We start from the raw sequence: 17,968 nt of genomic DNA, 5'->3' as shown, positions 1-17,968 counted from the left end.
ACTGTCCACATCCGACTCCTTCAGGTACAGGACATCCACCTCCGGGCACAGGACTGTCCACATCCGAGACCAGTAACATGGACGACTTGCATCTCTGTACGCTGCGGGTGCCAGGCTATTCAGCTGCCCTGGGTGCTGGCTCTGCTGGCCTCCATGCACTCTGCAGACCAGCACACACCAAACTGACACTGACGTGCACCTGGCCGGACACCTGACACGTCCTGACAAACCCAAACCCCTTACTGCAGGGTTTTTAAACACACACAAACCTGTGGCCTTCAGCCACCTGGAAAACCCGGACCGGAAATCCGTGACTCTCATGCACACCTATGGACTTCATCCGTCTGCATGCACATTCTGGGGAGAACAAACAGCGCCCCCTAGCTGTATCAGAGGCTACAGCCTCACACACTTTATTGCCTTTATTAACAAAAGCTTATCAATAAATTGGATGAATGCCAAATTAATGCCGTTGGATAATACATTTTGGTCGCAACAATCAATCACCTTATTGCAACTACATTATTGTCAAAATTAAAAAGTTAAGGGTGTTCAGCGGGCATTATTTTTTTTTTTTTTTTGCAATTACATTATTTCTAACTGGACCATTATTTCCTTATAGGCACCTAATATAAAAATATTGTATTCAACAACCTGATTTTCTTTTTTCTTCTATTTAGATTAAAGACTTTTTGCATCACATAAAACCTATGAATGTGTATCCAAGTGTGATTCCAGTTGGGAGAACATTAGCATATGTTGAGGAAATGTGAGTAAAAATAAAAAATTAGGTTTTTTTTTATTTTTAAGATGTCTGAAATTGTGTCCGACAAACAGTACAGAGACCCTACTATCTTACAAAGGATGTTATGATTTGATGCCAGCTGTCTAAGAGTCTCCTGATGAAGTGAATGATGGAAGGGAAACGCGTAGCGACACAGCATGCAAGTCAGATGAGTAGAGCAGTGCACTGATGGACACATGCTCATTGGAAGTAGTTTAGGATATGAATAACCCACTTTTTTTTTCTGTCCCATTCTAGCCTGGATTGTAACCCTATATTTTTATCCATGTAGCTGGGTAATTTAGCTTTATGTCTCTAGATGTGGATTTACAGTTCTTCATGTTGATTTAAGATTGATCCTGCATTTACTAAGAGACAGAGGAATAATTCTCAGTGTGCGGTGGCGCCATTTTTATTATTATTATACATTTTTATAATGCCATTTATTCCATGGCGCTTTACACGTGAAAGGGGCAAATATAGACAAGTACAATAAACATGAGCAAAACAAGGCACACACAAGTACAGACGGAGGGAGGACCCTGCCCGCGAGGGCTCACAGTCTACAGAGGATGGGTGAGGATACACTAGGAGAGGGTAGAGCTGGTCGTGCGGCGGTTCAGCAGACTAAGGATCACTGCAGGTTGTAGGGTTGTTGGAAGAGGTGGGTCTTAAGGTTCTTTTTGAAGGTTTCCGTGTTAGGCGAGAGTCTGATATGTTGGGGTAGAGAGTTCCAGAGTATGGGGGAAGCAAGGGAGAAGTCTTGTATGCGGTTGTGGGAAGAAGAGATAAGAGGGGAGTAGAGAAGGATATCTTGAGAGGATCGAAGCTTGCGTGTGGGTAAGTATCGGGAGACCATGGCACAGATGTATGGAGGAGACAGGTTGTGGATGGCTTTGTATGTCATAGTTAGGGTTTAGAACTGGATCCTCTGGACAATAGGAAGCCAGTGAAGGGCTTGGCAGAGAGGAGAGGCTGGGGAATAACGGGGAGACAGGTGGATTAGTCGGGCAGCAGAGTGTAGGATGGATTGGAGTGGTGCCAGAGTGCTAGATGGGAGGCCAGAGAGTAGGAGGTTGCAGTAGTCGAGGCGGGAGATAAGGGCGTGCACTAGCGTTTTTGTGGTTTCATGGTCAAGGAATGCACGGATTCAGGACATATTTTTGAGTTTGAGTCGGCAGGAGGAGGCAAGGGCTTGGATATGTGGCTTGAAAGAGAGGGCAGAGTCAAGGATCACCCTGAGGCACCGAGAGTGTGGGGCTTGGGAAAGTGAGCAGCCATTGACATTGATGGATAGGTCTCGTGGAGGGGTAGAGTGAGATGGGGGAAAGATGATGAATTTTGTTTTGGCCATGTTCAGTTTTAGAAAGCGAGCAGAAAAGAAAGCTGAAATAGCAGATAGACAGTGTGGGATTTTGGTCAGTAAGGAGGTGAGGTCAGGTCCAGAGAGGTATATATGCGTGTCATCGGCGTAGAGATGATACTGCAAACCGTGGGATTCTATGAGCTGTCCCAGGTCAAAGGTGTAGATGGAGAAGAGCAGGGGCCCTAGGACTGGGCCTTGGGGAACACCGACAGACAGGGGGCGAGGTGAGGAGGTGGTGTGGGAGAGGGAGACACTGAATGTTCAGTCTGTTAGATATGACGAGATCCAGGATAGGGCCAAGTCTGTGATGCCAAGAGATGAAAGAATCTGTAGCAGGAGGGAATGGTCGACAGTGTCGAAGGCAGAAGACAGGTCCAGGAGAAGAAGGACAGAGTAGTGTCGCTTGCTCTTCGTGGTTCGTAGGTTGGTGGTGGCTTTAGATAGGGCAGTTGCAGTTGAGTGATGCGGTCGGAAGCCAGATTGTAACCGGTCAAAGAGGGAGCAGGAGGAGAGGTGGGAGGACAGTTCAAGATGGGCATGCTGTTCCAGTAGTTTTGAGGCATAAGGGAGAAGAGATATTGGGCGATGGCTAAATACAGAGGATGGGTCGAGGGAGGGCTTTCTGAGCATGGGTGTGATCGAGGCATGCTTGAAGGATGAGGGGAAGACACCATTTGTAAATGAGTGGTTGAAGAGGTGTGTTAGGGTTGGGATGAAGACTGGCGAGGTTAGGGATTAGATGGGACGGGAGCGGGTCAAGCGTGCAAGTGGTGAGATGTGATCTTGACAGGAGGGTGCAGAGCTGATCTTCTGTCATGGTGGAGAAGCTGGTTTTGGAGGAACAGGGCTGAGCAGCTAAGAGTGGCATTGGGGGCTGCGGGCCAAAGCTTTCTCTGATCGCATCAATCTTCTGCTTAAAGAAGGAGGCAAAGTCTTCTGCAGAAATGAGAGGAGAGGGAGGAGGTGCTGGGGGATGGAGTAGAGAATTTAAAGTGTTGAAAAGCTGTTTAGGGTTGTGAGACAGGGAGGATATGAGAGATGAGAAGTAAGTCTGTGTGCACACGATGCAGATTTAGTGCAGATCTGCAGCGTTTTTTTCTGCTGCAGAAACGCTGCAGATCTGCACTGTGATTTACAGTACAGTGTAAATCAATGTGAAAAAAAAAAGAAGCTGTGCACATGGTGCAGAAAAATCCATGCAGAAATGCTGCAGATTTCAAAGAAGTGCATGTCACTTCTTTTGTGCAGTTCTGCAGCGTTTCTGCACCCCTCCATGATAAAAATCTGCAGTAGTAAAATCTGCACAAAAACTGCATCAAATCTGCACAAAAACGGCAACAAAAACGCACAAAAACTGCATCAAATCTGCACCTGCGTTTTCTGCCAGGAGATGCAGATTTAGTGCAGAAAATTCTGCACCACATTTCCTACGTGTGCACATAGCCTTAGTTTGTTTTGCGGCAGTGAGTGTGGACTTGAAGCTGGTGAGGGACTGCTTGTATGCGATGAAGTGTTCGGCAGAGAGGGATCGCTTCAATCTCCGCTCAGCGACCCTGGAAGCCCGTCTCAGTTCTTTGTTCAGGCTGGTCAGCCAGGGCTGCCTGCTGATTATATGAGTTTTGCTATGAGAGAGGGGGGCAGCTGAATCAAGTGTTGCTGTTATTGTGGTGTTATAAAAAGTGGCAGCAGCATCTGTGTCATGAAGGGAAGCTATGGCTGTAAGAGGGAGAAAGGACTCCGAGAGTGACTGTAACTTTACACTTATTGTAGGGTGCCAACCTCCATGGCAAGGCAGCGATCTACCAAGGGATTTATAGGGACAGATGGATCTCTTTAGTAATTATCTTTGGTGGGTTGCAAATCAATTTATGTGGTAGAAGGTCACTATTTGAACGTTATCAATTTTATATATGTAATGTTTATGCAATTCTGTTACCAATGGGGAGGGTATTTTTAATTGTTACTAATAAAGGATACATTTTAACCCCTTCATGATATGACGTAAACTTACATCTTACGTTGTGTCCCTGCCTTTGATTTGGGCTTGCATGCTGATTTAATCAGCCATCAAGTGCTTCTAAAAGGCTGTTAACCTGTTAAATGCCACTCTCAATCTCTGACAGAGGCTTTTAATATGTATCGGCAGAGAGCGCGTCGTTCCACGCTCCCATCGGCGCGCCTGTGACGTGATCGTGGGTCGCCATGACTGACATTCATAGATTGTCATGTTTTCTGTCTAGCTCAAGCGATCAGACAATCGCAGCTTCAAGTCTCCTAAAGGGACTATTAAGTGCAGTAATAAAAATATATATATATTTTTTTAATAAAAAAAATAAGTTCAAATCACTCCCCTTTTGCCCCATTAAAACAATGAAAAATAAAACATACACATATTTGGTATTGCTGCGTAACAAGAAAAACATTTTTTTTTTCAGAATAAATATTTTTTGCCACCGCAACATTGGAATAAAATGTCATAAAAAGCGCTCAAAAATGTCATCACACTGCACTATATCTCGAAAATATGGCAACAAAGCAGTTTTTTTTCTTACAAGTTTCCAGTTTATTTATTTCTTTTTTTTTCACCACTTAAATTAAAAAAAAAAAACTATACATGTTTGATATCTGTGTAGTCATAGTGACCTGGGTAATCCTATTGCCAGATCAGTTTTAAATCTAATAACCGCATTGTTGTAAAATCTATTATACTTTAAATTCTTAGGCCGGCGACACACTAGGCGTAAGACAATACGGTCCGTTTTTTATGGCCGTAATACGCAGAAATGTTCCCAAAATACTGATCCGTATGTCATCCGTAGGCAGGGTGTGGCAGCGTATTTTGCGCATGGCATCCTCCGTATGTAATCCATATGGCATCCGTACTGCGATATTTTCTCACAGGCTTGCAAAACCGACATCTAATGGATTTATGGGCTCAAATGTTCGGTAAAACATATATACGATATGTCATTGAGACACATATATACTATATATATATATATATATATATATATATATATATATATGTGTGTGTGTGTGTTTAATTCAGCACGATATAGCAGAAAAGCCGGTAATTCAATTGCCGGCTTTTCATTTCTCCTTCACAAACCCGACAGGATATGAGACATGGTTTACATACAGTAAACCATCTCATATCCCTTTTTTTTTTGCATATACCACACTACTAATGCTAGTAGTGTGTATGTGCAAAATTTGGGCGCTGTAGCTTGTAAAATAAAGGGTTAAATCGCAGAAAAAATTGGCGTGGGCTCCCGTGCAATTTTCTCCGCCAGAATGGTAAAGCCAGTGACTGAGGGCAGATATTAATAGCCTAGAGAGGGTCCATGGTTATTGGCCCCCCTGGCTACAAACATCTGCCCCCAGCCACCCCAGAAAAGGCACATCTGGAAGATGTGCCTATTCTGGCACTTGGCCACTCTCTTCCCACTCCCATGTAGCAGTGGGATATGGGGTAATGAAGGGTTAATGTCACCTTGCTATTGTAAGGTGACATTAAGGCTACGTTCACATTTGCGGTCAGCGCCGCAGCGTCGGGCGCCGCAGCGGCGCCGCATGCGTCATGCGCCCCTATATTTAACATGGGGGCGCATGGACATGCGTTGTGCTGCGTTTTGCGCCGCATGGCCGCAAGCGTTGGACGCAAGAAACGCATCAAGTTGCATTTTTTTTGCGTCCAACTTTCGGCCAAAAACGACGCATGCGGCGCAAAACGCAGCGTTTTAGCATGCGTTTTGCCGCGTTTTTGTTTGCGCTGTGCGCTGCGGCGCCGACGCTGCGGCGCACAACGCAAATGTGAACGTAGCCTAAGCCAGATTAATAATGGAGAGGCGTCAATTCTGACACCTATTCATTATTAATACAATAGTACGAAATGGTTAAGAAAACACACACATTATTACAAAGTCCTTTAATGAAATAAAGACACAGGGTGTTGTAATATTTTATTATACTCTTAATCCACCTGAAGACCCTTGTCACCTGAAACAAAGTTAAAAAAAAAAACAACAATATTCCATACCTTCCGTCGTTCTGTCCCACATTGTAAATCCATCTGAAAAGCTTAACTAATTTTACAAGCAGAAGCCTGTTAATGCAGCCGCCCCTGCCTGTAAAAACCCGGGGAATGAATGAAATGCAGGGGAATGTCCTGCAGTTACCTGGGAAAAGTTCCCACGCTCGAGTTCATATGAGGACATCCAGCAGAGGGCGCCTCACCGCAACTCAAGGTAACTACAGGACATTCCCCTGCATTTCATTAATTCCCCGGGGTTTTACACACAGGAGCACAATTGCATTAGCAAAGCTCCTGGGTGTAAAATTATTTAACCCCTTCAGATGGATTTACTTCGTGGGACTTGACCTGAGCGACGGAAGGTATGAGATATTGTTGATTTTTTATTTTTCCTTTTTTACAGAACGAGGGTCTTCAGGTGGATTAAGAGTCTAATAAAATATTACAACACCCTGTGTCTTTATTTCATTAAAGGACTTTGTAATCACGTGTGTGTTTTCTTAACCATTTTGTACTATTGGATTAATAATGGATAGGTGTCAGAATTGACGCCTCTCCATTATTAATCTGGCTTAATGTCACCTTACAATAGCAAGGTGACATTAACCCTTCATTACCCCATATCCCACCGCTACATGGGAGTGGGAAGAGAGTGGCCAGTGCCAGAATAGGCGCATCTTACAGATGTGACTTTTCTGGGGTGGCTGGGGGCAGATGTTTTTAGCCAGGGGGGGGGGGCAATAACCATGGACCCTCTCTAGGCTATTAATATCTGCCCTCAGTCACTGGCTTTACCACTCTGGCGGAGAAAATTGCGCGGGAGCCCATGCCAATTTTTTCTGCGATTTAACCCTTTATTTTACAAGCTACAGCGCCCAAATTTTGCACATACACACTACTAACATTAGTAGTGTGGAATATACAAAAAAAAAAAGGATATGAGATGGTTTACTGTATGTAAACCATGTCTCATATCATGTCGGGTTTGTGAAGGAGAAAGAAAAAGCCGGCAATTGAATTACCGGCTTTTCTATAGAACACGCTGCATATTTCTCGCAAGTCACACTGCTGCTCCGTGTGTAATCTGTATTTGTCTCGCCCCCATAGACTTTCATTGGCGTATTTTTGGCGCAATACGCTGACAAACGCAGCATGCTGCGATTTTCTACGGCCGTACAATACCATATATTATGGATGAGTAATATACGGCTGATAGGAGCAGCCCCATAGAGATTCATTGGGCCGTGTGTAATGCGTATTTTACGGATGTGTTTTCTGCGCTCATACGTCCTTAACCCCTTCCCGACCTTTGACGCATACGCTGCGTCATGAAAGTCTGTGCCTTCCCGACCTATGACGCAGCGTATGCGTCATGGAATGATCGCGTCCCTGCAGATCGGGTGAAGGGGTTAATTCCTATTTTACCCGATCTGCAGGGAGAGGGGGAGTGGTGCTTCAGCCCAGGGGGGGTGGCTTCACCCCCCCGTGGCTACGATCGCTCTGATTGGCTGTTGAAAGTGAAACTGCCAATCAGAGCGATTTGTAATATTTCACCTAAAAAGCTGGTGAAATATTACAATCCAGCCATGGCCGATGCTGCAATATCATCGGCCATGGCTGGAAATATTCACGTGACCCCCCCCACACCCACCGATCGCCCCCCCAGGCCTCTGTTATGGGGTCCGGTCCCCTCCGTCCGCCTGCCGGCTCCCCCGTCCTCCTGTCCGCTCCCTCCTTGTTAGTATTCACCCCCCCTGTGCTCCGATTACCCCCCCTGTGCTCCGATCACCCCCCCCACCACCCCTTCATACTTACCGATCCTCCCGGTGTCCGGCCGTCTCCTCCCTGGGCGCCGCCATCTTGGAAAATGGCCGGCGCATGCTCAGTGCGCCCGCCGAATCTGCCAGTCGGCAGATTCCTTACAGGTACATTTTGATCGCTGTGGTAGGTTCTATCACAGCGATCAAAATAAAAAAAATAATAAATAACCCCCCCCCCCCCTTTATCACCCCCATAGGGACAATAATAAAATAAAGAAATTTTTTTTTTTCTTTTTCCACTAGGGTTAGGGTTAGAACTAGGGTTAGAACTAGGGGTAGGGTTAGGGGTAGGGTTAGGGTTACGGGTAGGGTTAGGGGTAGGGTTATGGCATGTGCACACAGAGCGGATCGGCCGCGGATCGGCAGCGGATCCGCAGCGGATCGGCAGCGGATACGCAGCGGATCCGCAGCGGATCGGCAGCGGATACGCAGCGGATCCGCAGCGGATCGGCAGCGGATACGCAGCGGATCCGCAGCGGATCGGCCGCGGATACGCAGCGGATCGGCCGCGGATCGGCCGCGGATCCGCAGCGGATCGGCAGCGGATACGCAGCGGATCCGCAGCGGATCGGCAGCGGATACGCAGCGGATCCGCAGCGGATCGGCAGCGGATCGGCCGCGGATCGGCAGCGGATCGGCCGCGGATCCGCAGCGGATACGCAGCGGATACGCAGCGGATCGGCAGCGGATCGGCCGCGGATACGCAGCAGATCGGCAGCGGATATGCAGCGGATCCGCAGCGGATCGGCCGCGGATACGCAGCAGATCGGCAGTGGATACGCAGCGGATTGGCCGCGGATTCGCAGCGGATTGGCCGCGGATCCGCAGCGGATTGGCCGCTGCGAATTCGAAGCAGTTTTCCATCAAGTTTACAGTACCATGTACACCTAAGGAAAACCAAATCCGCTGTGCCCATGGTGCGGAAAATTCCATGCAGAAACGCTGCGTTGTATTTTCCGCAGCATGTCAATTCTTTGTGCGGATTCCGCAGCGTTTTACACCTGTTCCTCAATAGGAATCCGCAGGTGAAATCCGCACAAAAAAACACTGGAAATCCGCTGTAAATCCGTAGGTAAAACGCAGTGCCTTTTACCTGCGGATTTTTCAAAAATGGTGCGGAAAAATCTCACACGAATCCGCAAAGTGGGCACATAGCCTTAGGGTTAGGGTTGGAATTAGAGTTAGGGTACCGTCTCACAGTGGCACTTTGGTCGCTACGACGGTACGATCCGTGACGTTCCAGCGATATCCATACGATATCGCTGTGTCTGACACGCAGCAGCGATCAGGGACCCTGCTGAGAATCGTACGTCGTAGCAGATCGTTTGGAACTTTCTTTCGTCGCTGGATCTCCCGCTGTCATCGCTGGATCGTTGTGTGTGACAGCGATCCAGCGATGCGTTCACTTGTAACCAGGGTAAACATCGGGTTACTAAGCGCAGGGCCGCGCTTAGTAACCCGATGTTTACCGTGGTTACCAGCGTAAAAGTAAAAAAAAAAAAAAAACGTACATACTCACATTTCGGTGTCCTTCAGGTCCCTTGCCGTCTGCTTCCCGCTATGACTGTCTGCCGGCCGGAAAGTGAGAGCACAGCACAGCAGTGACGTCACCGCTGCGCTCTGCTCTCACTGTATGGCGGCACTCAGTCAGAGCGGGAAGCAGACGGCAAGGGACCTGAAGGACACCGAAATGTGAGTATGTACGTTTTTTTTTTTTTACTTTTACGCTGGTAACCACGGTAAACATCGGGTTACTAAGCGCGGCCCTGCGCTTAGTAACCCGATGTTTACCCTGGTTACCTGGGACCTTAGCATCGTTGGTCGCTGGAGAGCGGTCTGTGTGACAGCTCCCCAGCGACCACACAATGACTTTCCAACGATCACGGCCAGGTCGTATCGCTGGTCGTGATCGTTGGTAAATCGTTATGTGAGACGGTACCCTTAGGGTTGGAATTAGGGCTAGGGTTGGAAATAGGGTTAAGATTAGGCTTGTGGTTAGGGTTAAGGATAGGGTTAGGGTTGTGTTGGGGTTACAGTTGTGGGTAGGGTTGGGATTAGGGTTAGGATTAGGGTTGGATTTAGGGTTACGGGTGTGTTGGGGTTAGGGTTGTGGTTAGGGGTGTGTTGGGGTTAGGGTTGTGATTATGGTTATGGCTACAGTTGGGATTAGGGTTAGGGGTGTGTTGGGGTTAGTGTTGAAGTTAGAATTGAGGGGTTTCCACTGTTTAGGCACATCAGGGGTCTCCAAATGCAACATGGCGCCACCATTGATTCCAGCCAATCTTGCGTTCAAAAAGTCAAATGGTGCGCCCTCCCTTCCAAGCCCCGACGTGCGCCCAAACAGTGGTTTACCCCCACATATGGGATACCAGCGTACTCAGGACAAACTGGGCAACAACTATTGGGGTCCAATTTCTCCTGTTACCTTTGCAAAAAAAAAAAATTACTTGCTAAAACATAATTTTGAGGAAAGAACAATTATTTTTTATTTTCACGGCTCTACGTTATAAACTTATGTGAAACACTTGGGGGTTGAAAGTGCTCACCACACATCTAGATAAGATCCTTTTGGGGTCTAGTTTCCAAAATGGGGTCACTTGTGGGGTGTTTCTACTGTTTAGGCACATCAGGGGCTCTGCAAATGCAACATGACGCCCGCAGACCATTCCATTAAAGTCTGCATTTCAAATGTCACTACTTCCCTTCCGATCCCTGACGTGCGCCCAAACAGTGGTTTACCCCCACATATGAGGTATCAACGTACTCACAACAAACTGGGCAACAAATATTGGGGTCCAATTTCTCCTGTTACCCTTGTGAAAATAAACAATTGCTTGCTAAAACATCTTTTTTGAGGAAAGAAAAATTATTTTTTATTTTCACGGCTCTGCGTTGTAAACTTCTGTGAAGCACTTGGGGGTTGAACGTGCTCACCACACATCTAGATAAGTTCCGTGGGGGGTCTAGTTTCCAAAATGGGGTCACTTGTGGGGGGTTTCTACTGTTTAGGCACATCAGGGGCTCTGCAAATGTAACATGATTCCCGCAGACCATTCCATCAAAGTCTGCATTCCAAATCGTCACTACTTCCCTTCCGAGCCCCGCCATGTGCCCAAACAGTGGTTTACCCCCACATATGGGGTATCAGCGTACTCAGGAGAAACTGGACAACAACTTTTGGGGTCAAATTTTTCCTGTTACCCTTGGGAAAATTAAAAAATTCTGGGCTAAAAAAATATTTTTGAGGAAAGAAAACACATTTTTTATTTTCACGGCTCTGCGTTATAAACTTCTGTGAAGCACTTGGGGGTTCAAAGTGCTCACCACACATCTAGATAAGTTCCCTTGTGGGTCTAGTTTCCAAAGTGGGGTCAATTGTGGGGAGTTCCTACTGTTTAGGCACATCAGGGGCTCTGCAAATGCAACGTGACGCCCGCAGAGCATTCCATTAAAGTCTGCATTTCAAAACGTCACTACTTCCCTTCCGCTCCCCGACGTGTGCCAAAACAGTGGTTTACCCCCACATATGGGGTATCAGCGTACTCAGGAGAAACTGCACAACAACTTTTGGGGTCCAATTTCTCCTGTTACCCTTGGGAAAATAAAAAATTGTGGGTTAAAAAATCATTTTTGAGGAAAGAAAAATAATTTTTTATTTTCATGGCTCTGCGTTATAAACTTCTGTGAAGCACTTGAGGGTTCAAAGTGCTCACCACACATCTAGATTAGTTCCTTGGGAGGTCTAGTTTCCAAAATGGGGTCACTTGTGCGGGAGCTCCAATGTTTAGGCACACAGGGGCTCTCCAAACGCGACATGGTGTCCGCTAATGATTGAAGCTAATTTTCCATTCAAAAAGCCAAATGGCGTGCCTTCCCTTCCGAGCCCTGCCGTGCGCCCAAACAGTGGTTTACCCCCACATATGGGGTATCATCGTACTCAGGACAAACTGGACAACAACATTTGGGGTCCAATTTCTCCTATTATCCTTGGGAAAATAAAAAACTCCGGGCTAAAAATCATTTTTGAGGAAAGAAAAATATTTTTTTATTTTCATGGCTCTGCGTTATAAACTTCTGTGAAGCACCTGGGGGTTTTAAGTGCTCACTATACATCTAGATTAGTTCCTTGGGGGGTCTAGTTTCCAAAATGGGGTCACTTGTAGGGGAGCTCCAATGTTTAGGCACACAGGGGCTCTCCAAACGCGACATGGTGTCCGCTAATGATTGAAGCTAATTTTCCATTCAAAAAGCCAAATGGCGTGCCTTCCCTTCCGAGCCCTGCCGTGCGCCCAAACAGTGGTTTACCCCCACATATGGGGTATCATCGTACTCAGGACAAACTGGACAACAACATTTGGGGTCCAATTTCTCCTATTATCCTTGGGAAAATAAAAAAACTCCGGGCTAAAAATCATTTTTGAGGAAAGAAAAATATTTTTTTATTTTCATGGCTCTGCGTTATAAACTTCTGTGAAGCACCTGGGGGTTTTAAGTGCTCACTATACATCTAGATTAGTTCCTTGGGGGGTCTAGTTTCCAAAATGGGGTCACTTGTAGGGGAGCTCCAATGTTTAGGCACACAGGGGCTCTCCGAACGCAACATGGTGTCCACTAACGATTGGAGCTAATTTTCCATTGAAAAAGTCAAATGGCGCGCCTTCTCTTCCAAGCCTTGCCGTGCACCCAAACAGTGGTTTACCCCCACATATGAGGTATCTGCGTACTCAGGAGAAATTGCCCAACAAATTTTAGGATCCATTTTATCCTGTTGCCCATGTGAAAATGAAAAAATTGAGGCTAAAAAAAATTTTGTGTGAAAAAAAAGTACTTTTTCATTTTTACGGATCAATTTGTGAAGCACCTGAGGGTTTAAAGTGCTCACTATGCATCTAGATAAGTTCCTTGGGGGGTCTAGTTTCCAAAATGGGGTCACTTGTGGGGGAGCTCCAATGTTTAGGCACACAGGGGCTCTCCAAACCTGACATGGTGTCCGCTAACGATGGAGATAATTTTTCATTCAAAAAGTCAAATGGCGCTCCTTCCCTTCCGAGCCTTACCATGTGCCCAAACAGTAGTTTACCCCCACATATGAGGTATTGGCGTACTCAGGAGAAATTGCCCAACAAATTTTAGGATCCATTTTATTCTGTTGCCCATGTGAAAATGAAAAAATTGAGGCTAAAAGAAAATTTGTGTGAAAAAAAAAGTACTTTTTCATTTTTACGGATTAATTTGTGAAGCACCTGGGGGTTTAAAGTGCTCACTATGCTTCTAGATACGTTCCTTGGGGGGTCTAGTTTCCAAAATGGGGTCACTTGTGGGGGAGCTCCAATGTTTAGGCACACGGGGGTTCTCCAAACGCGACATGGTGTCCGCTAAAGATTGGAGCCAATTTTTCATTCAAAAAGTCAAATGGCGCTCCTTCCCTTCCGAGCCCTGCCGTGCGCCCAAACAGTGGTTTACCCCCACATATGAGGCATCAGCGTACTCAGGACAAATTGGACAACAACATCCGTGGTCCAGTTTCTCCTTTTACCCTTGGGAAAATAAAAAAATTGTTGCGAAAAGATCATTTTTGTGACTAAAAAGTTAAATGTTAATTTTTCCCCTATTTGTTGCTTCTGCTGCTGTGAAACACCTGAAGGGTTAATAAACTTCTTGAATGTGGTTTTGAGCACCTTGAGGGGTGCAGTTTTTAGAATGGTGTCACTTTTGGGTATTTTCAGCCATATAGAACCCTCAAACTGACTTCAAATGTGAGGTGGTCCCTAAAAAAAATGGTTTTGTAAATTTTGTTGTAAAAATGAGAAATCACTGGTCAAATTTTAACCCTTATAACTTCCTAGCAAAAAAAAATTTTCTTTCCAAAATTGTGCTGATGTAAAGTAGACATGTGGGAAATGTTATTTATTAACTATTTTGTGTCACATAACTTTCTGGTTTAACAGAATAAAAATTCAAAATGTGAAAATTGCAAAATTTTCAAAATTTTCGCCAAATTTCCGTTTTTTTCACAAATAAACTCAGAAATTATCGACCTAAATTTACCACTAACATGAAGCCCAATATGTCACGAAAAAACAATCTCAGAACCGCAAGGATCCGTTGAAGCGTTCCTGAGTTATTACCTCATAAAGGGACACTGGTCAGAATTGCAAAAAATGGCAAGGTCATTAAGGCCAAAATAGGCTGGGTCATGAAGGGGTTAAAACTCGCTAGTGTGACGCCGGCCTTAAAAAAAAAAATAAATAAATAAAAAAATAAATGTGCTGACCATTAGATGTCTGTATGTTGTGTGCTGTTGTAGCGCTTTTGTGCATTTATCTTGTGTCATGTGTCCTACAGCTTGAAGCCGTTTTGTAGATCTTATTCAGAAAGCACAGAAGTCAAGTACAAGCCACTGGGTAGCCTGAAAAGATCGAGAAACTTAAGTATCAATGCGACAGGTGAGGCTGTTCATAGTAATGCATGTTTCTTGGAAGTTGTTTTTTTTTTTTTAATATGATTTATTTTTTATTTAAAGGGGTTGCCCAAAACTGTGTTATTGACAGGCACCCCCAACGATCATCTGTTACCAGTCACTTCAATAAGAGCTGAGTACTTGGGAATGGCCAGTACACGGTTGTATGAAGACTTGCTATTCCGGTCTCATACTGAATGTAAATGGTGTCAGAACTGAAAATGGTTCATCAGTTGGAAGTCCCCAGTGTCGGATACCACACCAATATGTCACCTCCGGATCTGTCACTGGCTTGGACAACCCCTTTAATGTTAATAGGAAAGAGATTAAAGTGAGACAAGTGAACTTATGTGATACAGTATAGGGTAGAGGAAGTTGGGGTGAGGTGGGGGGTGCCACCTAACCAATTTCTGCATGTCACACCCCCACGAGTATACAGCTGCTGCAGTCTCACCCACGGATAAAAGGAAAGCTTAATCTGCAGATATATTGTGGAGTAAAAGGAGATGGATGTTTCTGGTGGACTGCGCTGCTGTTGTCAACCAGAAACGTCCATCTCCTTTTACTCCTCAATGTTAATAGGAAAGCACAGCTGCCGTTCTGTGAGAAATGATGCTGTTCGCTATGCATTTAAATTCTACTCTAATAATATATGTAGATCCACTCATGTGGGTTAATTATCTCTGCGTGGAAAAGTTTTCTTTTGAGCCCTGACTATCAATCAATGGCCACAGCGCTGGTCTCACATCGATAGCATTGCAGCCGATCACTAAAGTTAGCAGCTTTGCCTTTGAACGTATTGATTGGTTGCAGCGCTGCCCACACGACATCAGTGCTGCAGCCGATTAACAGGGACCAGAGAGGCAGCGCTGGGGATCCGGGAGGGGAAATAAAATTCGGATTGTTGTGGTATACACCACTGATGGGCCAGCTCCTTTAGGGTGTTGGACCGGCTGTAGGGATTCTCTGGTTTATGTGTATACTGATGATCTTACATACACTTTTGTTTTTTTTTCTAGTAAATAAATTACATTGTACATTCATATTTTGCAGATGAAGACTGTGCTGATGGATTATTTGATGATTATCCATTGAATCATTTGAAGCACAAAATTCTAAAAGACGACAAATGGACATGGGAAAATGTGTCTGTAAGCTGCGGTGATAAGCCCTCAGCGATCTGCAGGACTACCCCGGGGCCTACTGGTGCAATGGATGAATTCTTAGAGTGTGAGGAATCCAATGGAGAGGATGAGGAGGAGGAGGAAGAAGCTGAGGACCTGAAATTGGTTAATACAGGTACAAGGGCACCATCACAATCCACAGATCACTATGAAATGAATAGAATACCGGAACAATTGCCAGCAACTACCACCATAGCAGAAAACATTTTGCCTCAATGGAATTTCTTCTTTAATTCACCCCCTGTTGAAGGAGACAACCCAGAAACTTCTGAGGATGAAAGGGACAAAAATTCTCAGTCACCAAAAATATTCAGTGATTCTGATGATTCAACTCATATATCGTCTGTAAACTCCTCCCAGTCGACCCACATCTCTGAGCAAGGTAGCCAAGGATGGGACAACCAGGCGGACACCGTGCTCCTGTCATCTCAAGAGCGGAGAGCTGCTGACCCGTACTGTATGACTGGAGGGGCTTCTCTGCTCACCGCTGCTACACTGCCTGGAGAAGGCAATCCACAAGGAGCACAAGGCGACGGCGAGAACGGAGAAAGGAGAGGAACAAGTCACACCCGAGACTGTAAGCGGAGCCTACAACCAGGGGACCAAGGAGCACGTCCTGCTGATGGCGGAGCAGATTCTCAGAGTTCTTCTGACTTTGAGATTCCATGCACGCCTGAAGCTGAGCAGCCACATCCTGAGAAACTGCACCATCTGTATGAGCGCCTGGCTTCAGGGGAAGTGCACTTGTGCCTTCCGTGTAAGCCGTTCATTCCCTAGCCATTCTGAGATTGTGTCTATCACTTTATCATTCAGTACTGTTATTTCATCTCCGGCTGGGGAAAATGCTTATATATGTGGGGCCATACAATTCTCAAGCGTTTAGTTACTTTATAGTTTTTGTGCCTTAATTTCCTGTGAATATATGACATAGTAATGACAATCACATTTGTTACATGAAAATAGTAAAATGAAGTGTATATTTCTGAAGCAAGGAGCAGCGCTCTACACAGGAGACTCGGATATAGACAAAGGTGTGCAATTATCTGCCACCGCTCAGGGAATACTGGATCAGCAAATAATTATTGTATAAGCGAACATTCACACAATGTTCCAATATATGTTCTGCGTCAGTTGCTCATAATCCTCCAGGGCTCAACTTGCAGTCATTCAGAAAGAAATTTCCTCTCCGAGGCCAAAGATCTGACCATGCATGGTTATGATGGATACTCAAGTGCTTTGCTCGGCTGAGCACTGTCCTGATGGCCACACTGTCCACTATGCACCTTTTTCACATGACCAGGACAGATTTCAATCCACAAGTAAACAATGACTTTTCCTATTGAATGACAGCAAGTGGAGATCCTGAAAACAGTCAGAGTTTGATGCAGTATCTTATATTCCAAGTTTTGTAATTGCTAAAATCCGACTACGATGCTCATCCATTTCTGTTACTGTTTCAAGTAAAAAAAAAAGTTTACATAAAAGGTGTGTATTTTAGGATTTAGCGCTTAGCAAAAATTTTGAGCGCGGGCCCCAATTCATCACAGTTTTTGCACAGTGTGAGTTTTTACGCTATTTTCGCCCAATTCCTACATACTGGCCAGAGAGGGATGGGGATGCAGTATCCCCCAGTAGTCCAATTCATGATGAGCGGCAGCATTCTTTACCCCACTAATCTTGCTTTAGTCTCAGATTTGTGGCAAGTGGCATGCGAAAGCTCTTAAAGAAGCTTTGAAAAGTTGCAAAATGTTTGCACAACTCGGAGTTGCTCAAAATGTTGCTATTCTTGGCATTTGTTTTCACATCAGTTTTGTCCTGCTACAGCAAAATTTGATTAGAGAAGTTGAGACACTCCTTACATCAAAAAGCATACTCTAGTCACCGACAGGAGTAAGATTTGTGGTGAGGAGCACTGAGGACTACACCACTTGTCACATGCTCAGGATTTATTAAAGGGAACCTGTCACCAGCAAAAACACTAATAACCTACAAATTTGGGGTTAAGCTGCAGGTTAATAGCATGACTAACTTGCTCGGTGCCTGCGCATAGCCAAATGCTGCTGGGAGAAAATTTACTTTATTCCCCCCAACAACATTTGTTTTCAGTAACAGCTGAACCCCAGTACTGAGCCAGTGTCAGTCAGGGCTGGGGGCTCGCATACGACGTCCGCTCTGTATACTCAGAGTGGTAACTGAGCCAGCGCCGCCACCGTGACTGAAATGCATGCTGCTGGGGGAATAAAGTTAAAGGGAATCTGTCACCCCAAAATTCACCTATAAGCTAAGGCCACCGGCATCAGGGGCTTATCTACAGCATTCTG

General features: G+C 45.4%; 1 protein-coding gene across 4 annotated transcripts in view; it reads left to right on the top strand.

The window, feature by feature from the left end:
* DCLRE1C (DNA cross-link repair 1C) overlaps positions 1-17,109 on the top strand; it is a 74,264-nt gene extending 57,155 nt beyond the window's left edge. For all 4 annotated transcript variants that reach the window (XM_077264644.1, XM_077264647.1, XM_077264645.1 and 1 more), the window contains 3 exons: positions 681-769; positions 14,349-14,449; positions 15,517-17,109. In XM_077264644.1, coding sequence (XP_077120759.1) covers positions 681-769; positions 14,349-14,449; positions 15,517-16,424 — 1,098 coding nt within the window. In that variant the 3' untranslated portion in view covers positions 16,425-17,109. The remainder of the gene's footprint in view (positions 1-680; positions 770-14,348; positions 14,450-15,516) is intronic.
* Positions 17,110-17,968: the final 859 nt, after the last annotated feature.

The sequence above is a fragment of the Ranitomeya variabilis genome, chromosome 5 (genome assembly GCF_051348905.1).
Source record: "Ranitomeya variabilis isolate aRanVar5 chromosome 5, aRanVar5.hap1, whole genome shotgun sequence".
Taxonomy (NCBI): Eukaryota; Metazoa; Chordata; class Amphibia; order Anura; family Dendrobatidae; genus Ranitomeya; species Ranitomeya variabilis.
The sequence above is the reverse complement of the archived record's forward strand: the minus strand, read 5'-3'. Positions and strand labels throughout refer to the sequence as shown.